At 58.9% G+C, this 12,571-nt stretch overlaps 1 protein-coding gene across 1 annotated transcript; it reads right to left on the minus strand.

Moving 5' to 3' along the window:
- Positions 1-257: 257 nt before the first annotated feature.
- N7516_010890 (uncharacterized protein) lies at positions 258-12,188 on the minus strand (the record flags this gene model as incomplete). The annotated part of the gene is made up of 5 exons (XM_057223608.1): positions 258-3,184; positions 3,260-7,226; positions 7,265-9,094; positions 9,143-11,487; positions 11,558-12,188. 5 exons carry the CDS (start codon positions 12,186-12,188, stop codon positions 258-260), a joined length of 11,700 nt encoding a protein of 3,899 aa, XP_057068748.1.
- Between the last annotated feature and the right edge of the window lie 383 nt (positions 12,189-12,571).

Below are 12,571 nucleotides of genomic sequence, written 5' to 3' on the forward strand. Positions count from 1 at the left end.
ATGGATTATATGATTCGACATCTCCAGCTTCTCGGATCATATTAAATACATTGTGCTTTAAAGCAAAGTAGAACCTACAAGACATTACATTTTAAAGCATCACTGCAGAAGAGAGGAAAATCTTTGTAGCAAGTCTTTTATAACGCCAAAGCAAAAGATAATGTAAACATGAGGATTTTAGGCATAGGAAAAAACCGGGAGAGGGATGAGTGAAGCTATATACAAGAACAAACACACCGGATAGAATAGTCAACACTCTATCGCGACAGCATAGCGAGGCCCTTGCCCTCGGCATCCTGCAGGACCATGTTCATGGTGCTGAACTGGTAGCGGAAGCCGGCAGTCTTGGCCTTGCCGATCCAGACATGGGCAGGGATCTTGGGCCGGTCGCTCTGGGCGTACTCGGGCAGCGAGCCCAGCCTCTCGACAACCTTGGCAATGTTCATGCGGACGGAGCTCAGGTGCGAGTACTGCTTGACGTTATCGCTGGAGATATGGTTGTCGGTCGAGGCCAGGGCCGTGAAGGCGTGACCGACAATGTCACGAGACAGACGGTCGGCGGGGATCAGGTCGTAGTGACCGCCCCAGGTGGTCGAGTTGGGTAGCTCGGTCATCTTGGCGGCGACGTCGACGAACTCCTGGAGGATCTGGTCGAGCTCCTCGCCCTGGGCCTCACGACCCTCGGGTACGGGCAGTTGGCGGTGGATGTGGACCGGAAGGCGCAGCTGATCGGCGTACTTCTGGAGGAAGCGCTCGCTGGCCCACTTGGAGGCGACGTAGCCCTGGGAACCGTCCGAAGCAGGCTCGATGGTAGCGGCCTCAGTGCCAGAGAGGAAGTGGAAGGGCACGACGCGGCGGTGGTCATGTAGGGAAGCAGCAGACATGAGAGCGAGCTCCTTGGTGGACTGGACGTTGATGGCCTGGACTTGGTCGTAGGTGCTGAAGAAGGACCGGTTGGCACCGCTGTGAATGATCATGTCGGCCTGCTCGGCGAGAGCGGCGAACTCGGTCTCGGATAGGCCGAGGCGAGGAGCGCTCAGATCACCCTCGTGTACGGAGATCTTGTCTGAGGAGGCGGCGACGGCGTTGAACTTCTGGCGGTGGGGCAGCTCGTCAGACAGGGGACGATGGGCAATGCAGTGGACGCGGCCGATCTTGGGGTCCTGGATGAGGTGCTCCAAGATGTGATGACCAATGAAACCAGAGGCACCGGTGAGGATGACAGTCAGGGGCTGGGCGTTCTTGCGGGTGGTGGAGGAGGCGTCAGCGGGAGAGATCTGGAGCATGTCATCGGCGAGGGCAGTCTCGAGGTCCCAGTTGATGCCAGAGTTGGCCAAGAGGTTATCGAGGAGGGCACCCAAAGCAGAGAGCTTGCTGGACTCGATGACCTTGGGGAGAGGAACGACGATCCCAAAAGCCTCGCGGATGCGAGACTGCAGGCGGACAGTAAGCAAGGAGTTACCTCCGAGCTGGAAGAAATCATGGTTCAAGTTGATGACCACACCATCCATAACGGACTGGGGCAGCATCTCCTCCCACAGCTCCCAGATGGCCTTCTCAGTGTCGGTGACCTCGGTAGAGATCTCGACATCATCGACCTGGGATTGGATAGGGATGGTAGCAATGGCAAGCCTGTTGATCTTTCCGTGAGAGTTCAGGGGGATGCGGCTAAGGGCGATGAGCATGTTGGGTTTCATGTACTGGGGCAGGGGCACCTGGTTGAGCAGCTGGGCGAGGTAGATCTTCTGCTGGTCGGTCAGGTAGCCGTCAGCAAACTCGACGAAGCCGACCAGGTAGCTCTCCTGACCCTCGCCGCGCACGTTGGCAACGACGCGAGACAGAACGCCGTTGGAGGCGCGAACAATGGTGGCCTCGATGTCCTCAAGCTCGATACGGAAACCGCGAAGCTTGATCTGGGTGTCGCCAGTGATGCGGCCCAGGACAACGAGGGTGCCGTCGACCATCAGGTAACCCTTGTCGCCGGTGCGGTAGGCGCGGTTCCATCCCTTGGCAACGTGAACAGAGGAGGCGTTCTTGTCCTCGATGAACTTCTCGTTGGTCAGGTCGGTGCGGTTGTAGTAACCGACGGCGGTACCGGCACCACCAATGAGGATCTCGCCCTGGACTCCGGTGGGAACAACATTGAGCTGCTTGTCCACGATGTAGAAGGAGTAGTTGGGAAGGGCAGGACCGGCAGGGATGAGAGTGGAATCGGCAGGGTAGGCAATGGGATGACGAGTGCACCAGACGCTGTTCTCGGCGGGACCGTAGCAGTTCTGGATCTTGAGGCTGGGGAGGTTGAGGGCGGCAAAGGAGTCACGCAGGGTGGCGTTCCATCCCTCACCACCAACGTTGGCGCGGCGCCAGCTCGTGGTCTTGGACAGGGTGGGAGCGGCGTAGTTGATCCAGTTGGCATACTCGGACGGCGTGGCCATGGTGTAGGTGATCTGGTTGTTGGCCATGAGCTCAGCCATGGCCTGGGGGTCGGAGCGCTGGGCCTGAGAAGCGACGTAGAGGATGCCACCGTTGACGAGAGAGGTGAAGATCTGGTCAAGAGAGATGTCGAAGCTGTAGGCGCTCTGCTGAACGGCGTTGGGGCGGCCGAGGGTCCAGATCTGGCTGTCACCCTCGAAGAGGTTGAGCAAGCTCAGGTGGCGGACCTCGATACCCTTAGGGACACCGGTGGAACCACTGCTAGAGACAATGATGGCAGACGAATCACCCTTGGACAAGTTGGGACGGCGAGCGGGAGAGTCGTTGGTCTTGCGGACCTGGTCAACATTAATGGTGCTGGTGCCGACAGGGAGAGCGAGCTGGGCGACACCGGCGGCAGTGGAGCTGTCGCAGAGCACGGAGCTGGGCTCCACAACACTGCAAGTGGCCGCCAGACGGGACAGGCCGTTGCGGGGGTCAAGAGGCACGTAGACGGCACCGTTGCGCCAGATAGCGAGCAAGGAGCAAATCCACATGGCCGAGGGCTGCTGGAACACACCGACCTTGTTACCGGGTTGGATGCCAGCCTGGACGAGCTCCTCGGATATCTGGTCGAGGGTGCGGTCCATGGCTTTGTAGGTCATGGAGTCGCCGAGGCCGTCACGCAGGGCAATGTCGTTGGGGAACTGGGCAGAGACTTGGTCGACCTTGAGGGACAGGGTCTCGGGCCACTGGCCGTCAAACTGGGGGCCTACACAGAGAGAAAGACAATACAGTTAATCGAGGTTCAGTAGTAGGAGTAGGGGACGGTTCATGTGATACTTACCACGTCCAGCCTTAATGGCAGCCGTGACATGCTCATCCCGGTAGAGGGGAGCGGAGGCGATGGAGCCGGCGGAACCCTTGGCACAGTGGTGCAGCAGGTGAATGTAGCTGTCCATCATGGCCTGGGTGTGGCGGCGGTTGTACAGCGACTTCTGCGTCTGCCACTTGATGGTAATGTCCGAGGCGGCGTCGTCAGTGACATCGAGAACAACGTCGTAGGCGGTGGCACCGAAGTTGCTCTCGCCCTCGGTCTGGGACTCGAGCATGGGAGGCGTCTTCAGGGCGAGCTGACGGTAGTCGAGGAAAACCTGGAACATGGGGCTGTGGGAGGAGGAGCGAGGCACCTCGAGCTCCTGCAGCACCAGGTCAAAGGGCAGGGCAGAGTGGTTGAGGGCAGAGTATGAGGTCTGTTTGGCGGTGTTGAGGAGGGTGGAGAAGGTCTCCTTGCCTGTGAGGCCGCCGAAGCGGAGAGGGATCAGGTTCAGCAGGAAACCGACGGTGGCGAGGGTCTTGATGTCCTTGCGGTTGGCATCGGCGATACCAATGCACAGGTCGTCAATCTCGAGCCAGCGGGTCAGGAACAGGCGGAATGTGGCGAGGAAGAAGTGGAACGTGGTGCAGCGGTTCTGGCGGCAGAGGGTACGGATCTCCTGCGCAATGGCCGAGTCGAGCACTATCTCGACCTCCTCGTGCTCGTACTTGGTCTGCGGGAGACGGGCACCGACGCCAGGGAAGGGGAAGAGAGGCAGAGGGTCAGGCACCGTGGTGTAGATATTCTTCCAGAAGACAATGTCGTCCTGCAGGCGACCGCCCTCAATGTCCTTGCGCTGCTGGATGGCCAGGTCGGTGAACTGCGAGGCAATCGTGTGCACGGGCTTGCCCTGGTAGAACATGTTCATATCGCGGATCATTAGGTTGAAGGAGAAGCCGTCAATGGCAATGTGGTGGACAGCGAAGATGAGGTGGTGCTCGCGGGGGCCGACAGTCAGGAGCAGCATGCGGATGACCTCACCGTTCTCGATGTCGAAGTTGTACTTGGACACCTCTTTATGGACCTTCTCGGCCTCGCTCTCGTGGGTAATCTTACTGACCTCGAGCCGGAGCTTGGAGTCGGGCATGACACCCATCATGGGCTCGGCCTCCTCGTCGACGTAGTAGGCGGTGCGCAGGGCCTCGTGACGGGCACCGACCTTGTAGACGGCCTCCCGGACACGAGCCACGTCAACCTGACCGGTCAGACGCGTGCGGACAATGATATTGAAGCAGCTGGCATCTTCGAGGTACTGGCGGAGGAAGCAGAAGCGAGAGCAGCCGTAGGTCATCTTCTCGACGCGGACAAAGTTGGGACGAACGACAGCCGGCGCAGTAGGGGCAGCGGCAGTCTCGACCTTCTCGTCGGCGGTAGACTTGCCAGTGACAGAGCCCTCATCGGTGTCGGTGGTGGCAGGGGTGTCATCATCAGAAAAGATAGGCTCATCGTCAGAGGTAGCAGCAGTGGCAGCCTCAGCAGGTATCTCGGCCTCGACCTTGGCCTCCTCCTCGGCAGCAGCGGCGCCGCCCAAGTTGGGGGCAATGGACGGTGACAGGTTGGCAACAGTGTCCTCGACTAGGTCAGCAAGAGTGGCACCACCCAAAATCTTGATGATGGGGATGTCGTGATCGAACTCGCTACTGAACCAAGAGCGCATGTCGACGGCGACGAGAGAGTCGACACCCATCTCGACAATGGCGACATCAGACAGGACGCTCTCCGAGGGCGGCAGGTCGAGCTTCTTGTGAAGCATGGCCTGTAGGGCCGTCAGGATGATGTTGGAGGCATCCTTATCAGTGGCAGCCTCCTGCAGCTGGGCCTTTGTGGACATCGCACCCTCAGTGGTCTTGTCACCAACCTCACGAGCGCTCTTGTCAATGACGTAGTGGCTGAACTTGGGGTCCTCCCACCACTTGGGCGGGTTCTTGTCGGTCTTGGGGTTGACGAACTTGAGACCAGCAGAGACCTCGGGGTCGCGGCCGGAGTCGGGAGGACCGGCCATGACCGCCTCGGCAAAGAAGTACTTGTAGTCGAGCTCGGACATGATACCGTAGCCCATGATGTCGAGACGGTTGAGAATGTTGTGGTCAGTACGGGTGATGTAGCCGATACCGTTGATACCACCCAGGTTCATGACACTGGCGCACTGGCCGCGCTTGCGACGCTGGTGGGCCAAGCTGACCATGAAACCGTTGCCGGCAGCATAGGAGGTCTGACCAATGTTGCCAGTGATGTACACTAGGGAAGAGTACAGGATGAAAAAGTCGAGATCGATGTTGGCAAACAGTTCGTCCAGGTAGAAGGTACCGCTGATCTTGGGGCCCAGAGCCTCGTTCATGGTGGTCGCGTTGGACTCCATAAAGAGACCATCGCGCATGATGAGGGCGGCGTTGGCCACACCCGCGATCAGGGGTTGCGTCGCACATATCTCCTTGTACACGCCCTGCAGGCTCTCGCGACTAGTGATGTTAAGCGGGTACGCCTTGACCGAGGCGCCAAAGTTGGTCTCGACCTTGTCCAGCCAGCGCTGGTCGATGTTGGGGCGGCGGGAGGACAGGGCAAAGTGCCTGGCGCCGCGCTCCATCATGAACTCGCAGGTGGACAAACCCAAGCTGCCAGTCATACCGACGAGGAAGTAGGTGCGGTCAGAGCGGAAGCGCACCTGGTCTATGGCGAGGGTCAAGTTGGCAGGGAAAGGAGTAGGATTAGTCCAGTCCATGGTGGTCAGGGGCTCACTAAGAGTCTGGTCAGCGGCAAGTTGTTGCACAAAGGTATTGGCAACCTGGCTAAAGTCAACCGACGAGGCCTCAAAGAGAGCCTTATCATGGGCGTCCTTGAGGGACTTGGCGAGTTGAGCCTCGGTCGTGTCCGAGTAGAGAACGGACTGCGACGGGAGGTAGTCTGAGAGAGTGCGGTAGCGGGCGCGGAACGGCAGCTGGGCCTTAAGGCGGCTGACAAGCCCACTACCCTCGCTGGCGGGAGAGAAGTTGACAAACAGGCTCGTGTTGGCCTGCACCAGCCTGCTCAGCTCGCGACCGGGAGTGTAAGCGTGGACATGTTGCCAGTAACCAGCGGCCTCCTTATCTGTGGTAGTGAAGACGACCTGGGCGCCGATCTTGCGGGCTTTCTCACGGAGAAGCTCGGCCAGGACGGTGGGCGCCTCGTGGAAGACGAGTCTGTCGCTGGCAGTGGACTTCTTGAGGAGAGCCGAGGCAAGAAGCGTGGCACCGACAGAAACGAGCAGGGTGCGACGCTCACTGGCGGCGACATTGACGGCCAGAAGGCGCGACTCAGGAACGGTGAGAAGAGACTGGTGCTGGTCAGTCAGCGCGAGGACAGTCTCGCTAGTCTCCTTGTTGGTGCCGATGCTGAGGTAGAAGTAGCCGAGGTCGCCAACCTTGAAAGCGGTGGACAGGGACTTCTCGACGTTGATGGAGACCTTGGCCTCCTCGGCACCAATGGGAGCCTGGGGGTTGAGGCGGAACTGCTGGAGCCTCTTATCGGCGGTGATGGCAACCACGCGGTCAGCGGTGGAGACATCAGCCACGACACGACGACGCAAGACGTTGTAGTGGTCATTGAGCTCGGCTTCGGAGTCGTAGCGAGTAATGTGGAGTTTGTCGTCGGCAAGCATCAGCTCGCGCTCCGAGGTCCACAAAGCGCTGTACGTGGGGATCTTGTCCTTCCAACCGTCGGCAATATGCAGGCGCAGCAGCTGCTCGGCCAGGACGGTGGCGTGCTGGTCGATCTTGACCTTGCCCTCGATGTTGAACATCTGGCAGTGAAGGTGAGGAATCTCGATCAGCAAGCAGCGGACGACACCCTTCATGACGTTGGCGTAAGGGTTGTCGCCGTTGGCACCGCGAGTGGCCCAGACAATGTAACGCGAGCGGAAGAACAGAGTCTGCAGGGCCTCGTACTTCTGGTCGGTTAGGTCCTGGAAGAAGGGCTCGTCGAGCTCAGTGAGGAAAGCACAAGAGGCCTAGACGCCAGCAGGGACGGCTTGAACTCGCGCATGCTCTGGATCGACGTGATGTTTCCGCAGTACTGGGCAAGGGTGTTCCTGATGTTGTCGATCATGCGAGAGGTCTGGAAGCGGCGACCACCGATGAGGAGAATCTGGTCAATGGTGGTCTTGTTGCCGGCAGTCAGAGGAGCACGAATGGCGTTGATTTGAGCATCGACGGCCTGAGACACGAAGACGCTGAAGGGGCTGACAGAGTCCGGAGTGACAGAGTCAATGCCGGAGAAGCCAGTGTCCTGAAGCAGAACATCGTACTCGGACAGCTCGGGAACCTCAGTCTGCGACGCCAAGCTGGCCACGGTTAGGGCGACGTGGACAGCATTGGCGTTGGTGATCTGCTGGACAAAGAGGAAACCACCAGGCCTGGTAAGCCAGCGCAGCTTCTGGATGGTTTGAGCATGGTCCTGCACATTGTGGAGGCCGGCGGGGGCAATGATAAGATCAAAGCTGGCGGCGGAGAAGCCCTGCTCCTCGAGGTCCTGGTCCAGGTCGAGGGTCTGAGTGAAGAGGTACTCACCGTGCTCCTTGTTAAGGGCCGCGAAATGCTCGTCAGTCGAGTCAGTGACAGTGTAGGCGGAGCACAAGGCACCGAGAGTCTCCAGAAGAGGCTTGGTAGCGGTACCGTTGCCGGCGCTGAGCTCCATAATGCGCATGTGAGGGTAGCGGCGGGAAATCTGGTGAACCAGCGAGATCAAAGAGCCGCGAGCCTCCGCAGCACCAAACGCCGAGGAGTAGAACTTGTTCAGCAAGCCGGACTCGCCAGAGCCAAGGGCCCTGAGGACAGCGAGGTCACCAGCGGAAGCCTCGCCAACAATGGCGCTAGAGATGTCATTCTGCTCAGTGGAGGTGTCGGTGCCAGAAACCTTGAGGACACCCTGGGCCCAGGCGCGGAGATGGACATGCTCGGAGTTACCAGAGGCAACCACCTTCCGGAGCTCTTGGAGCGCGAGACGGTCGAGAAGCTGGTGGTCCTGCTCCTGTTCGGTGGTGATTGAGACATGCTTGGCCACGGCCTCGGCGTCAGGGGTGCTGAGCCAGCGACTGGTGTGGCCAAACATGTGGCGGTCGTCCTTGGCCGTAGGGGGAGCCACGGGGCTGACCTCCATTCCCTCAACCTGGCACAGCGAGTGGTCGCTGTGTATAGGGAAGATGTCAACGCTGCCGGAGAAGGTACTGTCATCAGCGCGGTTGGAGGTAGCTGAGAAGCGGACCTTCTCGTTAAGACCACCGTTCATCGGACAGATGACAGGGTTGATGACGACGCGGCGGATAGTAGTGGGGATGTGCAGATCCCACAGTGCACCGTCTCCGGGGTAGCTGATGGCCGCAAAGATGGCCTGGAAGGCAACGTCAAGAGTGGACGGGTGCAGCAAGAACTCGTCCATGGGGCCGCTCTGGCTGGCAGTAGAGGTGATAATCTCACCCTGAGCCAAGTCGCAGCATCGGCTCATGGAGGTGATACCCCTGAAGAGGTCGGCGTAGTTGTAGCCGATGGAGGCCAGGTAGGCATAGAACTCCTCACAGTCGACGTTCAGCATCCCAAGGCCAGCCTCCTTAGGGTACTCGACCAGGGCCGAGGAGGAGGGAGTGCCGAGGCTCATGATGAGCTTACCGCAGGCGATGGAGGTGAAGACATCAGAACCCTTCTGGAGGCAGGCATCGCAAGCGAAGTTGGCAGTGACAGTAGAGGTATCTGCACCCGTTTGGACAGAAGTGACATTAGACAGGGTGAAGAGTGTCTCGATACCCTTGTCCTCGTTGACACCCAGGGCGCGGTGGATCTAGGAGTTCTGCAGCTCAATGGCGTGGATGGCCTGGTCACGGCCGACGACGCGAGCAGCCTCAACAGCCATCACGAGGAAACCAGCAGCAGGGAACAAGGTTTGGCCCTGAATGCTGTGACCGGAGAGCCAGGGGATCTCCTTGGAGCTGATATAGTTGCGCCAGCGGTACTCGCGCTTGTTGGTGGAGTCGGTGCGTGTACCGAGCAGGACATGAGCGGGGTCTTGACGAAGGCGGTTGACACGCGACTTGCGAGCCTCGTACCAGAACAGACGGTCGCGGTTCCAGGGGTAGCTGGGCAGCTCCTGGAGAATAGTAGGAATACCCGAGGAGAAGACCTCCGAGTAACCCTTCCAGTCGGCGGAGCTGCGGCCAAACTGAGCCCAGATGTAACCGAGGGTGGAGGCCACGGCATTGACGTCGTTCTGGCCACGAGCAAGGGTGCCGGTGTAAGGCAGCGCAGACTTGACCACCTCCTCGATAACGTTGGAGGCAGGACCCTTGAGGGCGGCGTGGGGACCGACTTCAATGACCTGTGTGGGCTGAGGTACGGCATTGGTGAGAGCGGACTTGAGGGACGTAGCAAACAGGACAATGTTGACCATATTGTCGACCCAGTAAGTGTGCTTGAGCGCCTCGCAAGGCTCCATGAGCTTGCCGTCGTACACAGGCGAGTACCACTTGGTCTCACCAGAGGGCTTGAGGATCTGAACCCTGCAGTTGTCAAGAGCCTCATAGTACTTGGCGGAGCAGGGGATCATATGGTGCGAGTGGTACGCAGTGTCAACCTTGAGCTGACGGTTGAAGACGCGCTCGTCGTCCAAGACCTCCTTGACCTCCTCAATGACGTCAAGGTCACCGGAGAGGGTGACGCTGGCGTCGGAGTTGTATGCGGCGACGGAGACGCGACCCTCAAAGGCGGGGAGCTCGACAAGCTCGCGAGCATCCTCAAGAGTGGTACCAACAGCCAACATACCACCCTTCTGGCCCTCAGGACCCTTCGCCATGAAGGCGTAACGACCACGGTAGAAGGCAATGCGGATGGCATCAGTGGCGTTGAAGAATCCGGCGGCGTACGCGGCACCAATCTCACCACTGGAGTGGCCGACGACGACATCGAAAGTGATGCCGGCCAGCTTCAGTACCTCGATCAGGACGACCTGAACGGCAGTGCACAACGGCTGGGACATCTCACCCTCAGCAATGCGAGACTGGGCGGGGTCAGCCATGAGCTGCTCCATGATAGACCAGGACGGGCGGTCAGAGGCAGGCAGCTCGGCGAGGGACTGCTCGAGGTTGCCAATAATGTCCTGTGCGAGCCTCGAGGCGCGGATCAGCTCACGACCCATGGTCGCCCACTGAGCGCCCTGACCGGTGAAAACACCGAGCAGGTGCTTCTTGGCTGAAGTACCGCGGACGATGCTGGCCGAGTTGCCAGACTGCTGCTCCTCAACAGCGTTCTGTAGCTTGGGCAAGATCTCCTCGACCGACTGGCCAGCAATGTGGCTGCGGTACGCAAAGGTAGAACGGCGGTCGTGCAGGGTGAAGGCCAGACTGGTGAGGTCGGCATCGGGGTTCTCAATCAGGTACTCTAGGTACTTGGCCATGAGGTTGGTTAGAGACTTCTCCGATGTAGCGGAAAAGGTGAGAGGCAAGGCCATAGCAGCCCTAACCGCAGCCTCAGCCCGCACGGCAGAGACCTCGGGCTCGTAGGCCTCAATAATGGCGTGAGCGTTGGTGCCACCGAAACCGAACGAGTTGATGGAGGCACGGCGAACGGCGCCGGCGGGAAGCGCGGGCCAGTGCTGCGCAGTCTTGGCGATTTGCAGCTTGCCGTAGTACGGGAAAATCTCAGGGTTGAGACTCTTGAAGTGCAAGTTTGGCGGGATGGTCTTATTCTGGATGGCAAGGGAGGCCTTCATGACACCGGCGATACCGGCGGTACCCTCGGTGTGGCCGATGATGGTTTTGATGGAGCCAACCCACAGAGTCTCGTCCGTGGTCTGACCCTCGGGAAAGAAGGCGTGGTAGATGGCCTTGGACTCAACACCGTCGCCGGCCTTAGTACCAGTGCCGTGAGCCTCAAAGTACTGAGGACGGTCCTCGGCCTTGCTCAGGTCCAAGCCGGCACGACGGTAGGTGTCGCGAATCAGCTTGGTCTGAGCCTCCTGGCTGGGCATGGTGATACCGGGAGTGTGACCATCCTGGTTGCACCCCGTCTCACGAATAACGCACTCAATGTGGTCACCGTCGCGGATTGCGTCGGAGAGACGCTTCATGATGACAGCGGCGATACCCTCACCACGGGCGTAGCCGTTGGCGTTGGCATCCCACATCTGGGACTTGCCCGTGGGGGAAAGCATGTTAAGGTTCGACTCGGCGATGAACATGTCTTTGGTCCAAACATTAGCAAAGTTTCTAAAGCATTTTTGTAGCAAGGGAGATCATTAAGAGGCACATACTCGGGCTGAAAATCAAGTTGGCACCGGCGGCCACGGCGACGTTGGAGTTTCCGCTGCGCAAAACCTGAACAGCCTGGTGGATAGCGACCAGGGACGACGAACAGGCCGTGTCAATGGTCATTGACGGACCCCGCCAGTCGAAGGTGAAAGAGACACGGTTGGACAGAATGCTACGGGCCGTGCCGGTGGCGGCGTAGGTTGGGACCGCCTCCTGGTCGACGTAGCAAATGTTGCCGTAGTCGTCACACATGACACCGACGTAGACGGCCGTGTCTGAGCCGCGTAGGTCCTCGAGCACCAGGCCAGAGGATTCGACGGCTTCGTATACAGTCTCGAGGACTGTGCGCTGCTGGGGGTCGATAGAGTCAGCCTCACCAGGGGGAATGTTGAAGAACTGGGCGTCGAAGTTGCGGGGGTCTTCAGACAGAAGGTAAGCGTCGCGGACATTGCTGGCGCCGTGGTAGTGACCATTTTGATGGTAGAAGCTCGAAGCCGCGAAACGATCGATGGGCCGGGCCACCTCTCGGGGCTCCTTGAGCAGTTCCCATAGCTTAGAAGGAGATGTGGCATCCCCAGGGAATCGACAGGCGTTGCCAACAATGGCAATGGGCTCGTTGTGTGAAGGTGACATTTTGAAGGAGATGATGGAAAATAGGAGTATATATAGGTGGGGTGTGTATATTGCTTGACTTGTCTGGTATATGGAATTGAATATAATAAAAGATGTTCAAGTAGGTATACTCGAATCAAAAGGCACAAAGAGACTTGGTAAGACTTGGTATAGGTATTAGACCAGACAATGCTGAATGAAGGAGAAAGGGCTGAAGCCGCAAGCGCTGGGGATCCAGGTCGACGGACGAGTTGAGATGCCATGATGGATAGGTTTTATGTTTAAACCTGACAGCTACAGATCAGGTCTCCATCGAGAGAACCCATGCTCTCGCCTTGGCAATTTCAAATGGCTTACCTCAAGAGCTCGCCTTGATGTGAACTTCAGCCTTGACCCTTCCGTGG

Source organism: Penicillium verrucosum (assembly GCF_028828655.1).
Source record: "Penicillium verrucosum strain IBT 35672 chromosome Unknown utg000005l_segment0_segment0, whole genome shotgun sequence".
NCBI classification, from domain to species: domain Eukaryota; kingdom Fungi; phylum Ascomycota; class Eurotiomycetes; order Eurotiales; family Aspergillaceae; genus Penicillium; species Penicillium verrucosum.